Genomic DNA, 27,373 nt, shown 5'->3' with positions numbered 1-27,373 from the left:
ATATAATGTGAGTGGATATATTTAAAAATGTGTTGTTATTAATCTCTTCTCCGGATTTGGTGGTAAATGTTTACTTTCAGTAAATAGGGTATACCCTTATTAGCAAATATGCAAGTAAAGATCATGTTAACGTCAATAGTTTATAGCAACTCAAAAAGTAGCAATATTTTAACATTCCTTATGAAAACATATTTTAGTACAATGATGTTTAGCTTCATCTCTATTGTCAAATGGACTTTAACATGGTTAAACAATTCAACAGTGTGTTTAGAATATTAGTAAGATCTGCTCGGTCGACATATGGTTCTCATGGTAATGCTATTGGTATACACACTAAAAAGCTTATAATAACTGTGAAATATGGGTTAGATGTGTTAATATTGTGGCATATATTTTTCAGGCAATTGGTGGTAACATCATGACTGGATCACCCATTAGTGATCTCAATCCATTGCTGATGGCAGCCGGAGCAACACTTACCCTCTGCTCGAAAGGTTTTTTTGGCTTTAATTTACATAGATAATGTTCTTTTTTATTATGAGAGTAGAGTATGTAAATTGTGGTAATTTTGTCATTGTAATATCTCATATATCTGGAATTTTTCTTTTTCTTTTAAAGCTTTTAATTCATATACAGACGGCATTTATGATAATATGGAAAAGTCTGTAATTGTTCAGAAAATGTTCTTAAACTGGTCATCTAAATCAAATACTGATTTTACTAGGACCAACTAAGTTATTCTTAACTGATCCTTTTTTTGTTCTGCTCTTTTTTTTTCAGAGAGGGGAGAGAGGCAGGTTGTGATGGACCAGAGCTTCTTCACTGGTTACAGAAGAAATATTGTTCTTCCTGATGAGATTCTGCTGTCTGTCCATATACCCTACACTAATGAGGTATATCACAGCATTCCCTTTTATTTTATCTAGAGAAAGCTTTGATTCAGTATTTTTTTGTTCATGGATATTATATTAGCAACCATGAGTTTTACTTTTAGCATGTAATCACAATTAACCCTTTTACCCCCCAAAGGACGTACTGGTACGTTTCACAAAACTCATCCCTTTACCCCCATAGACGTACCGGTACGTCCTTGCAAAAAACTGCTATTTGAATTTTTTTTTGCATATTTTTGATAATTTTTTGAAAAACTTCAGGCATTTTCCAAGAGAATGAGACCAACCTGACCTCTCTATGACGAAAATCAAGGCAGTTAGAGCAATTTTAAAAATATTTACTGCAAAATGTGCTTGAAAAAAAATAACCCCTGGGGGTTAAGGGTTGGAAATTTCCAAATACCCTGGGGGTAAAAGGGTTAATGTATTATTTGTCTTTTTGTTTTGATATTGGATATACGGAGATCTTTTCCCTTTGTTTTACTGTTACATATTTTAGATGTCACTACTTATTCTTTAAAATGTGATTTTTTTTGCATTCTTCGATAATGAGGCACTCAAAACTTCCAGGGTGAATACTTTTTTGGATATAAACAAGCTAAGAGAAGAGATGATGACATTGCAATTGTAAATGCAGGCATGAAAGTCATATTTGAACATGAAAGTGATATCGTAAAACAACTAGATCTTGCCTTTGGTGGTATGGCCCCTACGACTGTTATGGCTCCAATTACAATGAAGGTAAGCTAAAATAAACTAAATTAGTTTTCTATCCAAGCATGCCAATAGCTTATTAACAACCTGATTAATTGAATCTTGTAAACTACAGTAATGTACAGTAGAACCTCGGTTTACGAACGACTCTGCTTACAAATTTTTCGGTTTACGAAGGGACTTTCTCTGAAAAATTCGTCTCGGTTAACGAATATTGTATCGGTTAACGAATTTAAATTTCCCTACCACGCGCCGTTTTTTGTGGAAAAGTGTTAACGCCGCGCTTCCCGATCGCATTTTTCATGGAAATAACTCAACGACAGCATCTCACAATGGAGTCACGTGACTCCTCCCACGCATACCTACCACCCCCTAAACCCCTTTATTACCCCCTTCACTCGTTCATTATCTCAGTATCCGCCGTCTCGATAGCATACATACTTAGTGAATTCGTGGACGATTTCTTTGTGATTTTTACACGTGGTTTGTGATTTGTTTTATTTTCACTCATTTGTGATTACAGTACTGTACTGTATTATTGTGATAGACAATGGCTCCTAAGATGTCGAAGAAGGAAAGCAGTAAGAAAAAGCTGATGATAACGATCAAGATGAAGAAGGAGATCATGGAGAAGCATGACCAAGGTATGCGTGTGAAAGACATTGCTAGTTTTTTCAATCTCTCGCAGTTGACGATATGCACAATATTAAAGAAAAAAGAAGAAATAAAGGCTGCTAAAGTAGCTAAAGGTGTATCGTCGTTGTCAAAACAACGGCCACCTATTCTTGATGACGTAGAAAATTTATTAATGGTGTGGTTAAATGAGAAGCAGCTCGCAGGAGATTCAGTAAATGAGAACATGATTTGTGAAAGGGGAGAAAAGAACTGTGAAAGACGACGACCAAGAGTCTCGCAAACGCAAAACCAGTGATAGTGAACGCCATTCTCGCGAGAGAACTCCAGTCAATGTTCCTGAAGTTCTCATGGAGGGAGATTCTCCCTCCAAGCAGTAACCCCCTCCTCCTCCTTCCCCTCCTCTCGTCTCAATCAAGCCAGCAGCGACACTCCTCTAAGGTAAAGTTCAGGTTTACTGTGCATGCATATCCATATTTTCATCATTAAATGACTGCAATATTTTAATAATTTTGTGTAGAGTACAGTAGAGTACTGTATGTGTAAGGAAAAATTTGTGAAAATTGGTTTTTGTAGATGGGTTGAACTAATCATTTCGATTTTATAACATTCTTATGGGGAAATTCGTTTCGCGATACGAATTTTTCGGTGTACGAGTTTGCATTAGGAACGAATTAAATTCGTAAACCGAGGTTCTACTGTATCTGAAAGAGTTACATTTTATACCTTGTTTTTGCATATGTTGACTGTACAACCATTACAATATTCATATATAATATCAGTGATTACAGTAAATTATGTTTCAGAAATTGATTGGGAAGAAGTGGGATTCATCCCTTTTAGAGGAAGCAACTATGTTGCTACTTGAAGATTTACCACTGTCTCCCTCTGCCCCTGGTGGAATGATTGAATATCGTAGAGCTCTTACAGTGAGGTACGTTCAAATATACCCATTTGTTGCCTTTTTATGTGTGTATACTAAGTTAGCTCAAAAGATTTTGGTAATAAAAATGTTTTCATACATGCAATATTTTTAGCTATCATTGCATTCACATTGAGAAATATCACATTTTGTCTCTTTTAAAGCACTTTCTACAGCACCTGATGGTAACATAATTCACATAATTTAAGAATATGAAACTTAGCAATATATTTGGGATTGTTATTTATTGATACAGTATTTTGATATTTGTAATCTGTTGATTTTTTTTTGTTGCAGTTTTTTCTTTAAATTTTACCTGAGTGTACAAGGGCAACTTAGCAAAAGATTACCAAATTTAGTGCAGCCTTTAAATGACATGGAAGAGAATGCAATAAGATTGTATGAACACACAACTCCAAAGAACACTCAAGTTTTCCAAAAGGTAATATGCCTCCCCTTATCTGTTGTTAATCAGTATTGAATAATCCAGAATTATCACACCATTTCATCAACTCTTTTTGTGTCCAACCTTTACTGTATACCTTCCTTACTTAAAGCATTGTAGTTTTCAATATTAATCTTACCCGATGATCATGTAGCTGTCAACTCTGTTGCCCGACAGAAATCTACGGTCGGGATACGCCAGCGATCGCTATACAGGTGGGGGTGTACACAACAGCGCCATCTGTGGTCAGGTACTCCAGTACTTCTTGTCAACACCACCTCAATTTTTTCCTCTGTCGTGCCACCGGCTAGACCTACTTGGATACGCTGTTGATTCTGGAGTTATTGTTCACGATTTGGTGATGTATTTGCTCTAGAGTTTAGCCTTCGCTATTCAGGAAGCTTTATCATTAGCTTAGCAAGTTTTTGGAATTAATTTGATTTAATTTTGGTGACGAAGAGAGTATGAACTCTCTTTCACTTTTAAATGGCCGACCCTTCCCTTAGACGGAAGTGTTGGTGTCGAAGAGAGTATAGACTCTCTTTCTTAATTTTGCTTAACAAAGTTATAGATTTATTTTATATCTCTCCGCCTTTTATAGGCCTCTTCGATTAACTTCCTTTTATTATAAACTTATTAAAATTAATTTTTATGTTTGTTTATATGCGACCTTTCCTAATAGTAGGCGGTCTTTTCTTGGAACCGAAGTTAATTAACATTGAGCCTGTCACATCGTTTTTACCTGTTAAGATTTTATGCTATTTTAATGTTTTTGAAAGAATTTCTTTGATAGTCTCGTACTGTTTTCAAAGTTGAACTAACGTTTTGTTTTGTCTCCGCAGTTGTTGACGTTCAGAACGTTCAACTTGCGCTCTATCGTTACGATAGAGAGAGAGTATTCACGGTTTCACGTTGCAGTAAGAGTAAACCGATTCTAGCGTTTTGTTCATTCTTTCTTAGCTTAAATGGTTTTAATTCTAATAAAGGAACTTTTTATTTGGGAAATCTTTCAGTTTTTTTTCCTTTAACAATAATATGTTTTAACGATATATATACTTGGGCTCATCTCTCAGGTTCTAAGTCAAGAGAGAGAGAGAGAGAGAGATAGAGACGGAGGGAGAGAGAGGAGGATAAACGTTTCGTTCAAGCGGGTAACGTTGTTATCGTTTTTGCTCTTCTCCCTAGTCTCTTTAGGGGAAGAAGGTAAACGTTTCTAGAGTTTTATTCTTGTTCCCAGGCTTTATGCGGTGAGAGATTTTAAACGTAGTTTATTTGATCTAGTGTTTAGTCTCTTTTCCAGCCACTGAATTATTTATCTTTCATTATGTTTTTCTGTTACATTGTAATACTGTTTTCGCAATTACTAACTTTTAATGAAGGATAGAATTGCGTGTTTCAGGTACAAACCACTTAAAGTTTCGAGTTCAGTGAAATAAGTGCAAACAGAAAATCAAAAGTGATAAAGTGATAAGCGCAAAGTATTACAGTGTTGCGTTCGAGGGTTCGTCTGTTCGTGCCAGTTGTTCGCCTAGTCTGGGACCTCTTACAAGCTCCCAAGCCCAGGGGAGAAGTAACGTCGAAGGACTTATGGGTTTATCAGGCCTTGATCGACGAACAGACATTTCCCTCCGTGGTTTCGGGTGTACCCACTCACGTAGCCGACATGATCACCCCACCCACACAAAGACGAGAGAGCCCATTTATTCCTCGTCTGCGGAAGAGGTTTCTCGCAGAAACCATGGACCAAATCTTGCAGCTTTTAAGTGCAAGTCGGTCCCTTCCGCGCAAGTCCAACTCCTAGGTGTAGCCACTGCCACTGGGTCAGTTCGGACTTGCTGCAGTACGACAACTGCACACCTCCCAGAGAGGCAAGGTGGTACCGCAACAGGCAGTAACTCCGTCTGTTGCCGCACCAGCTGTTTTAGACCCTCAGTCTCAACGGACAGTAGCTCCGTTTGTTGTTGTCTTTCATAGACCCTAGTGGTCCATGCTGCAGACTATACAGTCTCAGCTTGCTCCTTCATACAGGAGTATCATGCTGGAAGGTTGACAATGTAGCCTGTTAACCTACAACCCGCCGAGGTTGTGCGCTCAGCAGATACTGCGGCTGCCTGCTCCCACCCTCCACCTGTGAGAGCTCCACCTCCGATGCGCAGTCCACCCTGCCAGACGCATGTTCTTGCTGCGCCTCCTGCTTTCATGCGTGAGTTGCCGCATCGGGAGTTGCCGGGTTCCAGCACTATGAGGCAACCTCCTCAACCCATGAGGCAGGAGCCTCATGCTATGCGGCAACCTCCTCTACCCATGAGGCAGGAGCCTCATGCTATGAGGAGCCTCATGCTATGCGGCATCCTCCTCAACCCATGAGGCAGGAGCCTCATGCTATGCGGCAGGAGCCTCATGCTATGCGGCAACCTCCTCTACCCATGAGGCAGGAGCCTCATGCTATGCGGCATCCTCCTCAACCCATGAGGCAGGAGCCTCATGCTATGCGGCATCCTCCTCAACCCATGAGGCAGGAGCCTCATGCTATGAGGAGCCTCATGCTATGCGGCATCCTCCTCAACCCATGAGGCAGGAGCCTCATGCTATGAGGAGCCTCATGCTATGCGGCATCCTCCTCAACCCATGAGGCAGGAGCCTCATGCTATGCAGCAACCTCCTCTACCCATGAGGCAGGAGCCTCATGCTATGCGGCATCCTCCTCAACCCATGAGGCAGGAGCCTCATGCTGTGCGGCATCCTCCTCAACCCATGAGGCAGGAGCCTCATGCTATGAGGAGCCTCATGCTATGCGGCATCCTCCTCAAACCATGAGGCAGGAGCCTCATGCTATGCGGCAACCTCCTCAACCCATGAGGCAGGAGCCTCATACTATGCGGCATCCTCCTCAACCCATGCGGCATGAGCCTCATCCCTTGCAGCATGAGCCACATCCCATGCAGCATGAGCCTCATCCCATGCAGCATAAGCCGCATGCCATGCAACATGCTCTGCATACCTTACAGCATGTGCATACCTTACAGCATGCTCTGCATACCTTACCGCATGCTCCTCAGTCACACATCTTTGGTTGTTGCCAACTCACAAGACTGTCAAGCAGTTTCATAACGTTGCCTTCTGGTCTGCTGCTTTTGCACCAGTGAAACCCTCACTGAGAGAACTTAGCTTTTCTCGGATATGGTTCCTGTAGATGAGAAAGTGCTATTCTCCCTCCTTCTGATATTCCCTTGAGGACTCTGTCATTTGGAGAGGAGCCTTAAGCTGCTTAGCCTCCTATGGACTTTTATTTAAGCATAACATGCTTCCAGGGAGGGTAATGGTTCCGCTTCAGTCGCTAACCCCGTCTGTTGCCACACCTGCTCCCATAGACCTTGAGCTTTGTTGCAAGACATGCAGTCCAAGCTTAGTCCTTGTTAGAGGATTTTTTGTTTACGGAGTCAGTGTGTCACTGGGAAGACGTTCAACAACCAGCAGAAGTGACTTGTTGTGACGCAGTGCGGCAACCTCAGCAACCCGATAAGGAGTTGTCTGTACTACCCAGACAGTCTAGACAGTTTCGGGTTGTCGCTGTACTTCCTCGCTTCCCCATGGTTGACAGTTCACAGACTGTGCAGCAGTACCATGATCTTGTGTCCGGCTCCGTCAGACGACTGGCTTTTAAGAGCTCCCACAAGTCGTCGCTGTCTGGAGATTCTCAGATGGACTATGGATCTGACCAAGGAACTGGGCCTCCTGGTCAATTTAGAGGAGTCCCAGCTCGTCCCATCCCAGACCATTGTCTACCTGGGTATGGAGCTTCAGAGTCGAGCTTTTCGGGCTTTTCCGTCGGCCCCAAGGATCTACCAAGCCCTAGAATGCATCCAGAGCATGCTGAGAAGGAACCGATGCTCAGTCAGGTAGTGGATGAGTCTAACAGGGACACTTTCATCGCTGGCCCTGTTCATCGAGTTAGGGAGACTCCACCTCCGCCCCCTTCAGTATCATCTAGCTGCTCACTGGATAAAGGACATGACGCTAGAGACGGTCTCAGTTCCTGTTTCCGAAGAGAGGAGGTCTACTCTAACGTGGTGAAAGAACAGCTTTCTTCTCAAGGAAGTCTACCTTTGGCTGTTCAGAAACCCGACCGCCGTCTCTTCTCGGACGCATCAGACACGGGCTGGGGTGCGACTTTGGACGGACAGGAATGCTCGGGAACATGGAATCAGGAGCAAAGGACACTTCACATCAATTGCAAGGAGCTGTTGGCGGTTCATCTGGCCTTGATAAACTTCAAGTCCCTCCAGCTTAACAAGGTGGTGGAGGTGGACTCTGACAACACCACAGCCTTGGCTTACATCTCCAAGCAGGGAGGGACTCATTCGTGGAAGTTGTTCTAGATCGCAAGGGACCTCCTCATCTGGTCAAAAGATCGAAAGCTCACGCTGGTAACGAGGTTCATTCAGGGCGATATGAATGTCATGGCAGATCGCCTCAGCCGGAAGGGTCAGGTCATCCCCACAGAGTGGACCCTTCACAAGAATGTTTACAGCAGACTTTGGGCCCTGTGGGGTCAGCCAACCATAGATCTGTTCGCTACCTCGATAACCTAGAGGCTCCCGTTGTATTGTTCTCCGATTCCAGACCCAGCAGCAGTTCACGTGGATGCTTTTCTGCTGGATTGGTCCCATCTCGACCTGTATGCATTCCCGCCGTTCAAGATTGTCAACAGGGTTCTTCAGAAGTTCGCCTCTCGCAAAGGGACACGGCTGACGTTGGTTGGCTCCGCTCTGGCCCGCGAGAGAATGGTTCATAGAGGTACTGCAATGGCTGGTCGACATTCCCAGGACTCTTCCTCTAGGAGTGGACCTTCTACTCAACCTCACGTAAAGAAGGTACACCCAAACCTCCATGCTCTTCGTCTGACTGCCTTCAGACTTTCGAAAGACTCTCAAGAGCTAGGGGCTTTTCGAAGGAGGCAGCCAGAGCGATTGCCAGAGCAAGGAGGACATCCACTCTCAGAGTCTATCAGTCTAAAGGGGAAGTCTTCCGAAGCTGGTACAAGGCCAATGCAGTTTCCTCAACCAGTACCACTGTAACCCAGATTGCTGACTTCCTGTTACATCTAAGGAACGTAAGATCCCTTTCAGCTCCTACGATCAAGGGTTACAGAAGTATGTTGGCAGCGGTTTTCCGCCACAGAGGCTTGGATCTTTCCACCAACAAAGATCTACAGGACCTCCTTAGGTCTTTTGAGACCTCAAAGGAACGTCGGTTGTCCACTCCAGGCTGGAATCTAGACGTGGTCCTAAGGTTCCTTATGTCATCAAGATTTGAACCTCTCCAATCAGCCTCTTTTAAGGACCTCACATTAAAAACTCTTTTCCTCGTGTGCTTGACAACAGCTAAAAGAGTAAGTGAGATCCACGCCTTCAGCAGGAACATAGTTTTCACATCTGAAACGGCTACATGTTCCTTGCAGCTCGGTTTTTTTGCTAAAACGAGCTTCCTTCACGTCCTTGGCCTAAGTCGTTCGAGATCCCAAGCCTGTCCAACTTGGTGGGGAACGAACTGGAGAGAGTACTTTGCCAAGTTAGAGCTCTTAGGTACTATCTAAAAAGGTCATAACCTTTACGAGGACAATCAGAAGCCTTATGGTGTGCTATCAAGAAGCCTTCTCTTCCAAGGTCTAAGAACTCAGTTTCTTACTAAATCAGGCTTCTGATTAGGGAAGCACATTCTCATCTGAAGGAAGAAGACCTTGCTTTGCTGAAGGTAAGGACACATGAAGTGAGAGCTGTGGCTACTTCAGTGGCCTTCCAACAGAACCGTTCTCTGCAGAGTGTTATGGATGCAACCTATTGGAGAAGCAAGTCAGTGTTCGCATCATTCTATCTCAAAGATGTCCAGTCTCTTTACGAGAACTGCTACACCCTGGGACCATTCGTAGCAACGAATGCAGTAGTAGGCGGGGGCTCAGCCACTACATTCCCATAATCCCATAACCTTTTTAACCTTTCTCTTGAATACTTTTTATGGGTGGTACGGTCGGCTAAGAAGCCTTCCACATCCTTGTTGATTTGGCGGGTGGTCAATTCTTTCTTGAGAAGCGCCGAGGTTAAAGGTTGTGATGAGGTCCTTTAGTATGGGTTGCAGCCCTTTATACTTCAGCACCTAAGAGTCGTTCAGCATCCTAAGAGGACCGCTACGCTCAGTAAGGAAGACGTACTTAATAAAGGCAGAGTAATGGTTCAAGTCGTCTTCCTTACCAGGTACTTATTTATTTTATGTTATTTTTGAATAACTAATAAAATGAAATACGGGATACTTAGCTTCTTTGTTAACATGTATGCTGGTCTCCACCCACCACCCTGGGTGTGAATCAGCTACATGATCATCGGGTAAGATTAATATTGAAAAATGTTATTTTCATTAGTAAAATAAATTTTTGAATATACTTACCCGATGATCATGATTTAATTGACCCACCCTTCCTCCCCATAGAGAACCAGTGGACCGAGGAAAAAATTGAGGTGGTGTTGACAAGAAGTACTGGAGTACCTGACCACAGATGGCGCTGTTGTGTACACCCCCACCTGTATAGCGATCGCTGGCGTATCCCGACCGTAGATTTCTGTCGGGCAACAGAGTTGACAGCTACATGATCATCGGGTAAGTATATTCAAAAATTTATTTTACTAATGAAAATAACATTTTACATTTCAATTTATGCTAAATTTCTGGTGTGTGAAAATCCATTGAGATCTCTCTTGTGTATTCTTTTGTGAATCTCAAAAAACAATCATGATTATTGAGTACTTGAACATTTTGACTAATGCCATGATGATATATTATATACAAAACACTATTTTTCCATCTCTGCAGTTAGATTCTCATTACAAATATTTATGTAATTTATCTATTTCAATCTTTCAAGGGTTCTCCCATTTCCCTGTTTCTTCTCCCTTGATTGTTATTGACCTTTTTTTTTTTTAAATAAATATAGCATAGCAAATAGACCTAGTGTAATTTTAATTTTCTTGGAGCTTGAAAGAATGCAAGGCAGGACCACACATCTCCTTACCTGATCTCAGTAGACTGAGGGGACTTTGGTTGAGCCTTTTCCTGAGCAATACTGTACCCAATCTTTGTGGACTGATAGGGACATGTATTGAATATTTTTTCTGAGTAATGGACCTTATCTCAGTTGACTGATAGACCTGTAAATTCAGATGAAGCTCTTAGGTCAATTGCATGTATCATGTGTGGTATGACAGTATTTTCCCTTCGCTTTCAAGGTCTCTCTGGAAGCCACAGTCCACCCTGAACAAAAATCAGAATTTTTATAATAAAGTTTATTTAGTTACTCACTAGATGTTCATATTGCATCCCCTCCATAAGCTCAGTTTCATTGACATCTACCTGTAAAATATATTTTTTTTTACTTTTCCATTCTCTTTTCCTCCAATAAACATGCTGACATCATTGTGGTAAGTGCTAAATGACACATTAGTATCCTTTGTCTTGTACTTCAGATTGGAAATACAAATTATCTCTATCCTCTTGATACTATGATGTAGTTGGAAGGTAGGTGGGTTTATAATATATATGAATATCATGTGAGTATATAAATAAGGGATTTTGTCAAAGGAAAAATCTATTTCTGGGCGAGGGACCTGTGTCGCTCCGTGAAATGCTCCTCTAGCACCATTTCTAAGGCATAGTTATTGCGGAATATACCAGAGAAAAAGAGATGCATGGAATGCCAGGAATAAACCCAGCTCGCTCACTCTTTGAGTGTTGGTATAGAAAACTGGGGCGTGATTGAACCACAACCATAGATCCCTCACCAATTAGACCTCTCCTTCATCAACATAACCCTTCTCTACCCCTACATCTCCCCACCCCCCATCCTCATTCCTCCTCAGCACTTACGTTGGTCAGACGTGTCTTGTTTTGCTCTGTGTTTTGTGTTTTTTTTGGAAGATGTCCTACGTTTTAGAGATCCCTGCTTCCAAGTTGAGTATTATATTTGTCTGTTTGGGATTTCTAGGTAGCGACACTTTTTATTCTTAACCGTATTTGGTTTTTTTGTTTTAGCTGCTGGTTGTTCCCTTTCGGGGGTTCGCTGCGGCTATTGTGTCGCTTCCTCGTCATCTCTTTGTATATAGGGTTTGCATTTGGTCCTTATACTATTTTTAAGCCCTGATATATGTTTTGGACATCTATTTCAAATTTATCAAAGTTCTCCTCATTTTTTATTAACCTCCCCTGATTCCCACACTCTCCTATAGGTGGGATGCCAGTGAAGGAAAGAGATTGGATAAATCTAATTAAAAGTATTATACCATAATGTAGGTTACCATCTCAAACTACAGTTTGAAATAAGAGACTCAGGATTGTTTACTAAAGCTATTTGAAATACCGAACTGTAGCTTGTCTAATAGTTCTTGATCTGAATGATACTTTTGAATAGCAACATTTATAAATCAAAACTGCATATACTCATAGATAAGAGAGTTATAAATTAACTGAACTCTAAATCAATTAGACCCAGGCTCTGTGGCCACTATGGGGTTTGGAGCCTAGCAATCTTCATAAGCAAACCAGGGTTCTTTAAGGTAATATTTAGAAAAAAAAAATAAAACTTAGTGTACTTGAGCTGCTGCTAAAACTTTCAAATGAAAGGTTTGTACAAAATTTTAGGGAAGTATCTGCACTATTAATATCATGTAGGCTATCTTTACTTAAAGGCTTTTTATTAGATTTATATAAAAGAAAATACTGAACGGTTCTTACCAATTTTGTTTTCTGCTGTAATGCTCTCATCCATTTTCAGAGAACGAATGAAAAATTTGAAGAAAACTCTTAGCCTTGAAACTATTTTTGCTTCAAAGTAAAATACTGTAAAAGGGGCCAAATCATCATTGTGTTTCCCAAAGGTTACTTTGAAAGACAATGTTTGTAGTCACCTAAATGTATAGAATGAAGCTTAATGCCAACAGGGAAAGGGTTTTAGCCATGAGATCTTTGGAAAAGTAATTTCAACTTCTCAAATTTTTAATCTTAAATTCTGTAAAACCTCTTTTAAATTCTACAAAACTGATCATGCTACTCAATAATGTAATGCAAATGCTATGAAGCTTGAAATTGACAGATCTAATCTCAGATCCTATACTACAGAATTGAGCATCTATCTACATCCGTTAATGGCTGAAAATTTCTTACCATAAAAAAGAAACCATAAAAATTTAACTATCCCAGCTTGACCTAGTCATTTACAGACTTTGCTTTGTACCAATCAAAATAAACCTTCCATTGTCTTTGACAAGGAAAATTGGTAGACTCTTTTAGAACCTAGCATAGACAGTTTAAAGGATTTCAGAAACCCTTTGTTTCTGAGGACCTGGTACAGTTACCTAGCAGTCGGGTGTAGCATGAATGGATTTGGACGAATTACCTTTTAGAAAGGTTATTTGAGCAGATTGGTTTTGTATGGTAACCTTCTTGGAAACTCTGACAACAGGTACCACAGCTCTATGAACCATTCCCATTTTGGCCAGGAAAGAGTTTAAAGGTTTAAAGGTCACTCATGAATGGCAGAGGCAAGGGACAGTGACATTGCCCTAGCAATCAGGACAATGCCCTAGAGACTGACCATATATTATATGATCAGTGCCCAAGCCTCCTCTCCACCCAAGCTAGGACCAGGGAGGGCCAGGCAGTGGCTGCTGATAACTCGGCAGATAGACCTATAGGCTCCCCCAAACCCCCCAACCTTAGCTCACAAGGATGGTAAGGTTGCAGACACTAATGGCACTAGCGAGTCTGAGCGGGACTCGAACCCCCGACAGACAAACACCAGGCAGAGACGTTACCAATCAGGCCACAGCAACCTTACAGTATTAGTGTCATTCTGTTGTTCGTAGAAATCCTGGAGTTGTTAAACACCTGCTGAACCATGGCAAATGGTGGAAATGATTAGTAAAGAACGCTTATTTCACGGGAAGAGTACCAAAAATTCTAGACTTAACATCTTGGCACTTAAGGGATGAGCAGAGGATTTGAGATTTTAACATAGTCGATAGGAGGGCTATGAAGATCCAGGCTACTATCTCGGGTTTAAGCCTTACAAGTTCTTGGTGTCTAAAAGATCAGCAAGAAATGTGGGAGACAGATGTTATCTCTGTTGAAGGACAAGGTAAATGCAGAATTCCAGGCTCTGTGAGAATAACTCTAATCTGGTAGATACTGTACCGTGTATCACTAGACTTTTATTGAAAATTGCATTAAAACCACTAGTTACCATTTAAGTAGTGAGGTTAGGATTTGAAATGGTAGGTTAGGGATGAAATATTACTCTAAACTGAGATTTGAGTGAATTTCCAAGTTAAACAAAAGAAGTTATTGTCATTAAATTCCTAATATAACAAACACTAATGCTATCTCCCCAAAAATTTGTTGCTTAAGGCCCCTTCTTTTAGTAATAGAAGAGATAAAAGAATCCACCTTACTTATTATTTTATGTTTGCAATCTAGATGTCTGATAAAGCGACTCGGCATGCGAAACAGCAAGGGTTTAGCAGCAGAAGGATCTAAAGTAATTAAAGAAATCAAGATTGTGAGAGGAACTCTACGTGTAAGGCGCAGTGAACATTCAGAACCCTTACCGAATCCACTATGTATTTATGACTACTAGACCCAACTAAGGAACAGGCTAGTGTAAGCAACCAGGAAAGCAAGTCAGACTTACCTCCCACAAGAGAAGGCTTGCCGGCCTTTGTAGTATAATTAAGGAAGTTGAGTAAGTTAAGCTCTAAACTTATCACTAGTTTGACAGTTAATAGTCTTGGTATGGCATATTATCCACTCCACAAAAGACAAGTAATCTCTTTGCTTATCTTTAACATGGGTTGCTCTCTTCAGCTGTTGGGAAAATCTCACTCCAGTTGTTCTGTTTACAACATTGCACTCCACAATGTTTTCTATGCACAAAGAAAAATAAAAACTAACAAGGTCAGCAAGGAAGACAACATCAAGCACACTAAAGGCCGATTCACACGACCCGTTTTCTTTCCGACAGGCTCGCCGGCGGTTAAACAGCGTCTAGGTTTCTTACGTGTATTCAAATGCAACTGTTCACACGACCCGTCAGGCAGACGGCGGCCCTCGGACGTCAGCCGTCCGAGTCGGCTCGGCTTCCTTCCCAAGAAACCTCGACCGGTTTGACGGACGTTAGCCATCCGTCCCAACCAACGGGTTGATGATGTTTTGTGTGAACGAGGACCTGTATTGTACCCGTTCGTTTCGTGGCCTACAACCCCGACTTTTCCTCACAGTATAGAGTCATAAAAATTAGTTAGTTTGTTGTTGATACCATGTATTAGAGGTTAATTGAACGTTTTCAAGGGTATGAGGAGATGTTTGACATGGCAAACAAGATGTATAGAAATAATTTACATAAATAAAAGATATGGAAAATGACTGGAGAGGCATTAAATAAAACAGGTGAGTTTATCGCAATTTTAATTTTCTTGGCATGATGCATAAAGCATTATGAAGTTGCATAACTTATTTTATCAACACAGTTACCAACCAACATCTTATTGTGTCAAAATTATTGTAATTTACTCGGTCCTAACGTGACAGGAGTCTAAGTAAACAATGAAAACCGCGCGCTGGTAAACGGATACGGAACGCCTCGTGTGAATGTAAAACATTTCGACGGCTGTTAGCCACCACCCAGCCTGTCGGAAAGATAACGGGTCGTGTGAATCGGCCTTAAAGAATCTTGAAAGTAGCTACATACACAGATTTGGAAGAGTATGAAGCTTGCAAACTTACCTTACTCCTCTTAGGTTATTTCTCAGCAATAAGGTTAACACAGGGTATGAAAAGGAGATGAGTCTTCACTTTTGAGGTTTGTTTCCCCATTCTCTTTCTTTTTATCTTCCTGTATCACAGGTTGAACCATGAGAGCCAAGTGAAAATCACTTGATTTCTGTATACCAATTTATATAGGGGCTGCTGAGCATGCAGGCAAAGTAGACTTGATTTGGCAGTAACTGCAACAGCCCCTACATTCACCCTGGACTTAACCTGTGATGATGAGCAAGCAGCCGAGCTTGCAAACGAATGGCGTACACTGTCATCTGAAACTTGAAAACATTCTCCTTAAGTTGGAACTTTGTTCACACCATCAAGATTTTAAGGGAATCATACGATATGCCGTACCATCCATGTAAGTAGTGTAAGCATGTTAGGAGTGCTCACTTTAGTGAGTGGAGGGATATAAGGATCAGACTACCCACAGTCTTTTGCCTCGTAATCTAGCTGTCTTACAGAGCAGCTAGGGTTGCAAAGTGTAAGGTTTAGCTGCAGAAAGGACTAAAGTAGTTAAAGAATTCACACCTGAGGAGATTGGTGAGGAACAGAATAAACATACACTGTAGTATAACTTCTCCCTCATCAAGTGATAAAGGTTTCAGGTAGATTCATTCCCCTCTCTATTGTGTAATACTCTTAATATTTGGTGTTATTTTGTGCTTTCTCCTTTAATGAAATTCATTAAAGACAGGTTCTTGAATGAGTGACCATTCCCTGCAATGATGATTCTCTCTAAAATTGCTATTAAAGATTCCACCCTCCACTCAAACATATACCTATAACACCCATCAGAACACACAATTCACATTTGTTAAATTGAGATCAACATTTGTCTCATTGCTCATTTTAGCCAGTGGACAAACCATGGCATGTGCTCTCTCTCTCTCTCTCTCTCTCTCTCTCTCTCTCTCTCTCTCTCTCTCTCTCTCTCTCTCTCTCTCTCTCTCTCTCTCTCTCTCTCTCTCTCTCTCTCTCTCTCAGAACTTGTTTCTCCTTATAGAGATTCCTTCATCCCTTCTTTCTCAATGCTTTATCTTGTTTTTTTCAGGTCTGTTTGAAGTAAGGTCTTTTATTGACCAATACCTTCAGGTTTTACTATATAAAACATATAAAATATAAATCATTTTGATTATCTTTAGATTAGCACATGGCACTTTTTATACTGTACATGTACTGTATGTGGATAATGCCTATGTTGCAGGTAATAAAATTTGCCCACTACTTCAATAGTTATCTCAAAATTAGTTTTGGTTAATGTATGAAAGAACTAGTGCTCCAGAACATTTTACACCGATAAAAGTTTATTTCAAGTTGCACATATATTTTCTTTCATCCAAGTTATTTGAAGACTCAAACACCTTACACTGTTTTGCTTATGTTTCTAGTTTCGTAATGTAAGTAGCAAATGGAGAAAAAATATTTATTTTTTTAGGTCCCTGCTGGCCAGAGTCCGATTGATCCAATAGGTCGACCAATGACTCACACTTCAGCTTTGAAACAAGCCACAGGAGAAGCTGTTTATGTTGATGATATGCCCCGTTTTGAAAACGAATTATATGCTGGACTGGTTCTTTCTACTCATGCCCATGCCAAAATAACAATTGATGAATCTTCAGCCTTGACCCTAGATGGTGTGGAGAGATTCATTTGTGCAAGAGATATGCCAAGTAAGTCCTCGATTTTCTAAGAATACGTAGGTTTTACCAAGATTTTCATTGCTGCCTGTGGTTGTAATTGTTTCCTCATTGCACTTAACGGTAGTGCATCAGATTTTTTAGGCATTAAACCTTTTACCCCCAAGCTATTTGGAACTTTCCAACCCTTAACCCCCAGGTGTTTTCTTTTTCAAGCACATTTTGCAATATATATATATTTTTTTTAAATTGCCCTAACAGCCTTAATTTTTGTCATAGAGAGGTTAGGTTGGTCTCATTCTTTTGGAAAATGCCTGAAGTTTCTCATAAAGTTATCAAAAATATGCAAATAAATGTAAATAGCAGTTTTTGCAAGGACGTACTGGTACGTCCATGGGGGTAAAGGGATGAGTTTCTTAAAACGTACCAGTACGTCCATGGGAGGTAAAAGGGTTAATAGCTCTTGTTTATCCCATCCTAGGTTATCAAAAAGTGAATTATATACAAGTAGAATGTGTTTTTATTCCTAGTGGAATCTTTTGAAAGCAGTTAAAATTTGTTTTATATCTTTGTAAAAGATTTTTATATTTGATTTTCATTTAGCCTCAAGTTTGGATTTTTTGTTATCATATATAGAAGCAATATGACAATTTAAGTTCTTTGTCAAAGGCATTTGGTTTTGACTGCTGAGACAATGACATTTTTGGAAAGCATTGGTGATACAGAATTTTTCTATTACAGTACTGTCCATAACTGTTTGAATAGTGACGGGACAAGTATATTCTTTTCAAGAAATATACTACCTGTATTTTTATTGTATGTATTTAAAATGTTTTGATAATTAAAGGAAAAATTAATATTCAAAAGTTTTCCATTAATGAGTGTAACCTTCTTAGTCGCTCAGTTGTTTTGATGGATTCCTCACGTTGTGTATAAACTTTGAAAGAAATTTCTAACCCTTGCTGTGTCTGTAGGTATCGAAAGGAACAAAATGGGCTGCATAGTCCACGATGAAGATGTCTTTGCGTATGAGAAAGTAACTTGTGTAGGGCAAATTATTGGTATTATACTTGCAAAGGACCAGGCAACGGCACAAAGAGCTGCTAAGTTAGTAAAAGTACACTACGAAGACATCAAACCTTGCATAGTTACCATACAAGTGAGTAGTAATTAATTGTTCTTTATATATGTTGATAAGATATGCAGTTCTCTTGAAAATATAATGGAAGCAAAAATACTAAGTTGGCATTATTTTGAATATTTACCATAACTCTATTTATATGAAGAAAACTTCAAATTATTTCCTTTTATCAATTTCCTTTTGTTTATACAGTATTTTCAGTCTTAACAATTGTAAGATCTATCGGGTATAAGAATCATGTACGGAGGTTTTCCATGAATATTCTCTTATCATTCTGTCATCTTGCAGGATGCCATTGGTGAGAAATCTTATTATAATTCCTACACTATAAACAAGGGTGATGTAGAAACTGTTCTAAAGAGATCAGCCAATGTTCTGGAAGGAGAAATGCACATGGGTGGACAAGAACATTTTTACTTAGAAACCAATGCTCACTTGGCTGTCCCAAAGGGTGAAGATGGGGAGCTTGAGCTTTTTTCTTCTACACAAAATCCAACAGAAGCTCAAAAATTGATTGCTAATGCTCTTGGAGTTCCTGAAAACCGAGTAGTCGTTCGTGTGAAGAGGATGGGTGGAGGATTTGGGGGCAAAGAAACTAGAACTTGTACAATTTCAGTACCTTTGTGCATTGCAGCATCTTTGTGAGTAAGAGATTCTTCTTCAATATACTGTCTCCCAAGGTTTTGGGAATTCTGTATTTCTAATATTTTCTGTTTATTATTATTATTACTGTGTATGCATAGAACATTAATGACCATAAACTCCTCAAGTAATATATTTTAAGCATGTCAGGTGTACAGAGTTTGATGCAATGTACTAGTTCTAATGGCATTTTTTCTTAGATTATACAGTAGTTTAGCTAGTGCCTTTGTGAATAGAGTAATTTATTCAGAGCATAAATAACAAATATAGACATTACTGTATACTTAGATGTCAAAATTAACGTCTAATTCATAATATGCATTTGTTCATAGGGTGAATCGCCCCGTAAGAATAATGTTGGATCGAGATGAAGACATGGTAATAACGGGAACAAGACACCCTTTCTTATGTCGATGGAAAGTTGGCTTTTCTGCTGACGGCACTGTGTCAGCTATTAATATGGATCTCTATGCAAATGGTGGAAACTCCCTTGACCTCTCAGGCTCTGTTGTACACAGAGCAATGTTCTCTATGGATAATGCATATAAGTAAATGTTTTATTGTTCTATTATCAAACACGTTGGATGTACATAGTAGCTTCCTACTAAGACTTTGTATCATTACAAGTGATTTTTGCCTGATAATAAACTATGATATACAATGCAGTGTATGATAAGTTAGATATATATTACTCAAGACTTGAAAATTTCCATTCCAGATGTGAAAATGTACGCGTGACTGGTTATGTATGCAAAACAAACTTGCCATCAAATACAGCTTTTCGTGGATTTGGTGGTCCTCAGGGAATGCTATTTGCTGAAGATGTGGTTCAAAGAGTAGCAGCATTCTTAAATGTGGATTCTTATTTGGTAAGTGTCCTTTCCTCCACATTTTTCTTGGACAGGGAATTACAGTTGGAGACAAGATCTGTTTTGTCCATAATTGTTTTAGATATATTCCAGTAAAAAGAAAAAACATTTGATTGGCTATGTCAAGTAGTTGACAAGTTTACCCTTCTTTCAAATAATTCTACACATTTTTCATAAATGCTATGGTTTTAACAGCTTTGATTACTTGATAAAGCAAAAAAATTGAATATAGAACATGGAAATTATGAAAATATCTATTCCTCTTATTTTATCTCTTGTGGTTTATTACTTTTTGAGTTCATATGATTACTCTGGTCTATCTTCCAAGTCATCTAAGTTTAGAAGTTGTGGTGCATGCTCATCTAAAGAGTACAAGTAAGGTTTGTTCTTCAGTTGGGACATCTGATCATGCCTTAATTTCATTAGTAGACAAGACTGAGCGGCCTATCACTGAGGTGTCATACCCATGTAAGATTTATATAAAATTTCAACCAGACTGAAATTGCATTTCTTTTGAATTTGAGTTGGTCATAATTGTATAAAAGTGTTGAGCCTTCTGTTCTTTAAACAAAAATCTAGTCAGCATAATTGATAGGTGTATCCCCTCTTGTTTGCTAAAGTACCGAGTGAAAGACAAACTCCAGTTCAGTGATGATTGTAGACGTGCTTATTTAGAGAACCAGGAAGCCTATCATCTTTGGAAGGGTAACAGATCAGATTTGACTTAGAATAACTATACTCAGCTAGTTGTTGTTTTGGCCTAATTGATAACGTTTCTGTCTGGTGTTTGCCAGACGGGGGTTCGAGTCCCGCTCAGACTCATTAGTGCCATTAGTTTCTGCAACCTTACCATCTTTGTGAGCTAGGGATGGGGTTTTTTTTTTGGGGGGGAGTCTATCTGCTGAGTCACCAGTAGCCACTGCCTGGCCCTCCCTGGTCCTAGCTTGGGTGGAGAGGAGGCTTGGGTGCTGATCATATAATATATGGTTAGTCTCTAGGGCATTGTCCTGATTGCTAGGGCTACGTCACTGTCCCTTGCCTCTGCCATTCATGAGCGACCTTTAAACCTTTAAGAGCTATTGCTCAGAGTTTATGCTTCAACTGAAAAATAATGCAATTTATCCATGAAAGAAATCCTAATTGGTACAACCCAGAAACATGCGTGGAGAACTCTTTGGTGTAGACTAAACAGTTTCTCTTTTACTGTAAGTAGATGGCTCTGTTACTCCAAAGGAACATGCATCTGTTTTGGATAATGAGTTTAACAGTAAGCAGGGTAATGAGAAATTCAATTTTCCTCATAACTGTTTTCATGAGGCTAAACTAACTACCGGTAGTGTAGCTTTTTGATCCCGCTATATGGGTATTTTACTCTAGTGAGGATTTTCACATGTCTTAGACAGGAAGCTGCTTGCTAGGGAAAGAAAGCATTGTGTCTCACAGAGAGCCTACCCTGGTGTGCTGGTGGAAGCTAGTTTTTCTTATTGGAAACGTCCATGCTTGGCGATTTTCCGGATCAGGGTTCAAGTCCCACTCAAGTTCGATAGTTTCTTGTGTCTGCACCATCACCATCCATGTGAGCTAAGAGGTGGGTGGTTTGGGGGCACCTATGTTCTACCTGCTGAGTCATTAGCAGTGTTAGGACAACAAGACGAGCAGAGACTGACAATTTACAGAACATGCAACGGTCACTATATTACAGAGTGCGGACGGATAAGTAGCCCGGGAGGGAAACATTTCCAACCGCCTAAATCATTCGTGTTTTCATTCAAATATAAGTTATAAATACCAAGGTGGTAGCGTATTGAAATATACATAATTACACGTGAAAATAAAGCTCTCAAAGAGCGGAACATCGTTATGCAAAAATCCACTGTGTGGAATAAATAATAAAGTTACAATATACAGAAAAGAGTCTAGGGGGAGGAAACACGGCAGGTAAAATGATGTCCTTACAGCAGCCTTTAAATGGTTTTATGTTCTTGACTGTGATAGTGTAGAATTAGATTATTATCCTGCTTCCAGTTTATGTATAAATTTTCTTTTCGTTTGTTTGTTTAATTTTACACAATATTAAAACAATGGCTAAAAATTGTCTGAAGCAACACCCACTATTATTTTAGCTATGAGCTGCCACTCCCCTGTGTTTTTAACCTTGACGACCAATTTTTCATCCATTTTCCTTCCATGTGATCTGCTTAATTTTTATTACACTTTTATGTCATAATTACATATGCAGTCTTATTTTTACCTTTATTCTCCAACTTGATTTCTATTGAAATCCTTCGTTTTTATAAAGTGACCAAATATACCTCTAACCATTCATCTTACCTCTAATTTAATTACCTTTCCTTTCCATATTATCTGCACAAGCACATTATCAACTTACTTAGCTCATCCTTATTGTTGGAAAGTATATATCTCGCCGGTGAAGTCATTTTTAAAAACATTTACCCAAGAAACTTCATTGTTACTTACAGGAATTCCATGGTTACTTATACAGTAGTGTAATTTTTCAGCTTTGTGAGGCACAATCTTTTTTTGCCCTGCAATATCCTACATAATGTGCTCTTTTCCTTTTATTTCATAAAGTGCCATAAACTCTAGTTGTCCATCTTTAAATGAATTTGTCTAACACATTCCCACATTCAAAACCCCTAGAGGTGCTAACTTTTTCTCTCTCTCTCTCTCTCTCTCTCTCTCTCTCTCTCTCTCTCTCTCTCTCTCTCTCTCTCTCTCTCTCTCTCTCTCTCACTCTCTCTCTCTCTCTCTAATAGCATTACAGACCATGGGGCTGCACATCTTATGTCCTGGGGCCTCATTGACTTTCTCACCATAAAGAACTTCAATAATAAAAACAAAGTTTTATAATTATGTGTCTGATAGTTAACTTTTTTAGTTTTTGTAACTGCAGCATTATTTCTTGAGATTTTTATGATGCACCAGGATTTTTTTCAACCACTTGGTGAGAAGAAAAAAACATACCTAAGTCGTAATTGTCATTATTATTATCAGGTACGTGAGAGGAACTTGTATGCTACTGGGGACAAAACTCATTTCAATCAGCTTCTTGAAAACTGCACCATACGAAGTTGCTGGGATGAAGTTAAACAACAAGCTAACTATTGTTCAAGGAAAAGTTCTATTGACAGTTTTAACAGGTATCTTTCTCTCTTTCTCCTAGTTTGTGCATTTATTTTGTCTTATTTTTTATATGAATGGAATAACCCAAGTAAGTAAATTATTCGTTCCTGCATGTATACAAACCTTCCATCCTTTAGAATGGTGAAAGTCTTCAGCGTTGCTGGAACGGCTGTTGAAATTCTTAATGAGGTAATATATGAAAGTTGGGTAGTGCTGATGAGTAGCCCCCCCCCACACCTCCTGTCAGACTTAGTCTACATCTGCAATGTGTACAGACGCACTGTTGCGACCTATCCGAGGCTTTTGATTCTTTATCTTTGCAAAAGTAGATTGCTTGATGTGGATGCAACTTACCATACTTATGTTGAAAAGGGTGGTTACTGCAATTGGTTTATGGCAAGACCAGCTGTAAACCCATATTCTCTCTGTGCTTCTTATGTGGGGTATGACTGTTTGTAATCGTCCCTTTGTGCCGAGTGTGAATTATGGGCGCCCTTCCAGTGACTGGCTTGTGCTTTGAGATGGAAGAAAGCCAAGTCTTCAATGAGGTCAGTCCTGGTAATTCCCAAGATGGTGCCTCAGGCTGACTATGGTTGCTCCCTGGTGGCCACACACCAAGTAGTATTGTGATCTGTTATTATTTTTATTATTACTATTGTTATTATTACTGTATTATTATTACTTGCTAAGCTACAACCCTGGGTGAAAAAGTAGGGTGATATACTGTAATCCCAAGGGCTCCAACAGGGAAAATAGCCCAGTGAGGAAAAAAAATAAGGAAATAAACTATAAGAGATGTTTAATAATAACAACATTAAAATAAATCTTTCATATACAGTAATACCTTGAGATACAAATGCACTAAGATACAATTTTTTTCAAATACGATGATACATTGTATCTATATTCACGCCCTAAGATACGACAATTTTTTTGAGATACGATTTCAAAAATCGCGCTACACCATCTGTTGGTGGAAGAGTGTTCGTTCGGCTACCTGAGTCAATCTGATCGCTCACTCGGCACCCGAGGTTACCCGAACTTCGCTCTCCCAGTGTGTTCCTTGTCGTCGTATAGAAAATGTTTTCTTGTGTGTTTACGATTCTTGTGTGTTTTCCTTTATTTTATTAACTTTTATTGTGTGAACCATGGGTCCTAAGTCTAAGGATAAGGATGAGGATAAGAAAAAAAACCAAGAAAATTATCTTATTGGACATAAAGCATGAGATAATAGGCAAGCATGAACGAGGTTTGAGAATCTGTGATTTGGCTGCTGAATATGCGTCCACTATATACACCATTCTCGTTAGCCGCTCATCCCTGTCTCCATGGTAAGCTGGTTACAATGTTATTCTTTATTTTTTTTTTTCATTCATCCTTTCTATTACATGAAGACTTGAATATTAAGTATTTAGTAAGTTTATTCAATGTTTTTAATTGTATAATCTTGCCGCTTTCTACAGCTACCATATCGTGTGTCTGGTAGCATTGCTTTTCTCCCTCCCTCCTCTTGGCATGCATCCCGTACGCTGCTAATGCTCGCCTAGGTGCTGAATACAACTCTGATTTTTTATTGTTTTTTACTCTTCATTCTTAAAAAATGAAAGCCTTGAATATTAGCATTCAGTATGCTCATAAAACGTTTTAATTGTGTTTATTTCGCTGCTTTCTATAGCCACCGTATTGTGTGTATGCATGGTAGCCTTGCTTCTCTCCCTCCCTCCTCCTTGCATACATCCCGTATGCTAGCACTCGCCTAGGCAGTGAGTACAACTTCTTCTTTGTCTACATCTTTTCCAGAAGAAGATGGATGTTGCAAAGATGAGAATGTTGAGATGGATGTGTGGGGTGACAAGAAGAGATAAGATACGGAATGAGGTAATTAGGGGTACCACAGGAGTTAGAAATCTACCGGATAAGATCCAAGAAAGTAGACCGAGGTGGTACGGTCATGTCATGAGAAGAGATGCACAGTATATTGTTTTTATTAACATTTATTGTTATATATAAATTTTGGTGTCATTACCGTTGTATTTATCTATCTTTAATGATTTTTTAGTGTAATTTGAGCTTGTTTGGGGGTAAATTTCTTACCCTTGGAACGGATTAATTCTGTTTCTTTTAATTCAAGTGGGAATAATTATTTTGAGATATGTTGGCAGTCATGGAATGAATTAAATTTGTATCTCAAGGTTATTACTGTATAGTCAAGGTCCTAAGAGAACTGCCCCTATGGACCATCCTTCTATGTCAGTCACATCTTCAGAGGTACCACCAATGCTTGAATGCACCTATACTTCATGGTTGGATAATATCTAGCATTTCCTTCAAGAGGAACACTTCGCTAGGGACTGTACAGAGTCTGGGTACTTGCGATGGTCCTTTGCAGCTGTCTACTTGGGAAAGTGAGCCATTTAAAATGATTGCTGTCATAGAAGGGGTACTTCTCTGGTTGGAGCATATTCAACGCTGATCACAAATTTCCTTGTTTTTCACCGAGAAGCTGTAAAAGACTACCGCTCAGCCTTGAGTACAGTCTTTCAACTGAAGAGCATAGACCTTTCCTCTATATGGGAGTTTTCCCACTGCAGGACCTTTGACCCCAGGAGTAGAATGTAACCTTTGTTTTCTAGGCTCTTATGCTTACTCCAAATGAGCCTTCAAGAAGGTAATTAGACAGATCCGACTCTCAAGACTGATTTTTTTTTTTTGTAGCCTTAACATCTGGAAAGAGAGTGGACGAGTTGTACAGTTTCTTGTTTTATAACCCATGCTGAGGGTTGGTGGAAGAGTCTTTTAGTTTCATCTCTCAAAATATGACCCCAGTTTTGAGATAAACTCCATCCCCTCTATGCAAAGCATTGGGTGGTAATTGAGGGATGCTTTTGTGTCTGTGAGAGCTCTATGGTGCTATCTGAAGAGAGCTCGACATCTCAGGCTTGAGTGTTAGCATCTCTTCCTTAGCACTGTCAGAACCAAGAGAGAGCTGTCAAAGTACATTGTCTTTCTGGCTTTGTGAGACGATTGGTATAGCATAAGTCTTGACTGCTGAGAGGGTCAAGGTACCAGCTGTTCAACCTAGAGCTTTTGAAATCAGGAGCCCTTCTTATCTTTTCAAAGGAATTTTATGGAGTTGGCAGGAGTTTGGAAATACCAAACAGGCTTCATAACTCTTTTAGTAGAAGGAGTCCCCCGGCATTTTTGTACTTGGTCCTGTAGCTGCTGCTTGAATAGTTCTGTAGCCAGCCGAGCTTCTGCATGGGACAGAAAGCATCTTATCTACGGTAAATGGTGAATGTGAGTCTGGAATTGAAGATAGAAATGGTAGCTCTGCTATTTCTTTCCTTCCCCTCTCTTGGGGATGAAACTGTTGTATTTTAACTTCCTGGATCTTTGATACTGCTAAGCTAAACTTTGCTAAGCATCATTCTTATTAGACTAGATCTATAAGTAGTAGTTCTCCCCCATCCTCCCTTCACAAAGAATAGGATGGTAGAATGTATAAGATACAAACCCTTTCTTTGACCATGTATCAAGTACTTACCAAGTACAGGCCCGGCCTTATCAACCTACTTAGCCCTATGATAGGCAAATATGGAATTACTGGATTTTTCTCCCTCACTCCTGTATGGGACCAGGGAGTCTGGCATATCTGGGAAAGATAACAAACCAACTAGTTTGCCTCTAGAGGAATTTCCTATCTGCCAATAAGCTCCCTATTTTGAAGGATGAAAGGTTTGATATGCAAAGGAACTAATAACAAATTAAAATTAAGTTGTATTTTCCCTAGTTATACATACTTGAATCCTTTAAAGTTAAACTCTCCACCTCAACTATCCTTCTGTCATGAGCTGAGGGTCAAAAGTGAAGAGTCTTTCACGGGGTTACCTCGTTAACATTTCAACGGCCAAACCAGCTCCACTGAAGACATTTCGTATTTCAAAAGTCTTAGATTTGCATAGCTAGTAAAAAATACAAATTATTTTTTTTTATTTATTCCTATATCATATTTCAATTGCAAATAAAAGATTTTAATCAAAACCAGTGAAGAATATATGATTCCAAAATGTTTTCAAGATAATTCTGTTGATATGATAGCTAAATTCAACTAGAGATCATACAATATTACTATTTGCTTATTAAAAAAGTTAATTATAATTTCCCATCTTTGATAAAGACTTTCAAGATTTAGTTACAGATACATAGCCTAATTCTCTCATTATTTTATTGGCAGGCAAAATAAATACAGGAAAAAAGGGATCTCTATCATCCCAGTGAAGTTTGGAATCGCCTTCACAGCTCTTTTCTTGAATCAAGCTGGTGCTCTAGTGCATGTGTACTCAGATGGGTCAGTGCTGCTCTCCCATGGTGGAACAGAGATGGGACAAGGTTTACATACTAAAATGATTCAGGTATGTTAATAACAGTGATCTTAAATATAAGAGTTATATGGCTTTATTTATTTGGCTGT

At 39.5% G+C, this 27,373-nt stretch overlaps 1 protein-coding gene across 1 annotated transcript in view; it reads left to right on the top strand.

Moving 5' to 3' along the window:
* Positions 1–27,373, top strand: part of ry (xanthine dehydrogenase rosy) — a 78,068-nt gene that overhangs the window by 37,902 nt on the left and 12,793 nt on the right. The window contains exons 10-21 of the mRNA XM_068366718.1: positions 401–494; positions 781–893; positions 1,464–1,634; positions 3,047–3,174; positions 3,460–3,604; positions 16,905–17,139; positions 18,081–18,265; positions 18,536–18,888; positions 19,222–19,437; positions 19,608–19,758; positions 22,774–22,919; positions 27,137–27,314. Coding sequence (XP_068222819.1) covers positions 401–494; positions 781–893; positions 1,464–1,634; positions 3,047–3,174; positions 3,460–3,604; positions 16,905–17,139; positions 18,081–18,265; positions 18,536–18,888; positions 19,222–19,437; positions 19,608–19,758; positions 22,774–22,919; positions 27,137–27,314 — 2,115 coding nt within the window. The remainder of the gene's footprint in view (positions 1–400; positions 495–780; positions 894–1,463; positions 1,635–3,046; positions 3,175–3,459; positions 3,605–16,904; positions 17,140–18,080; positions 18,266–18,535; positions 18,889–19,221; positions 19,438–19,607; positions 19,759–22,773; positions 22,920–27,136; positions 27,315–27,373) is intronic.

This window comes from Palaemon carinicauda, chromosome 44, assembly GCF_036898095.1.
Source record: "Palaemon carinicauda isolate YSFRI2023 chromosome 44, ASM3689809v2, whole genome shotgun sequence".
NCBI classification, from domain to species: domain Eukaryota; kingdom Metazoa; phylum Arthropoda; class Malacostraca; order Decapoda; family Palaemonidae; genus Palaemon; species Palaemon carinicauda.
This window is presented reverse-complemented; position numbering and strand designations above follow the sequence as displayed.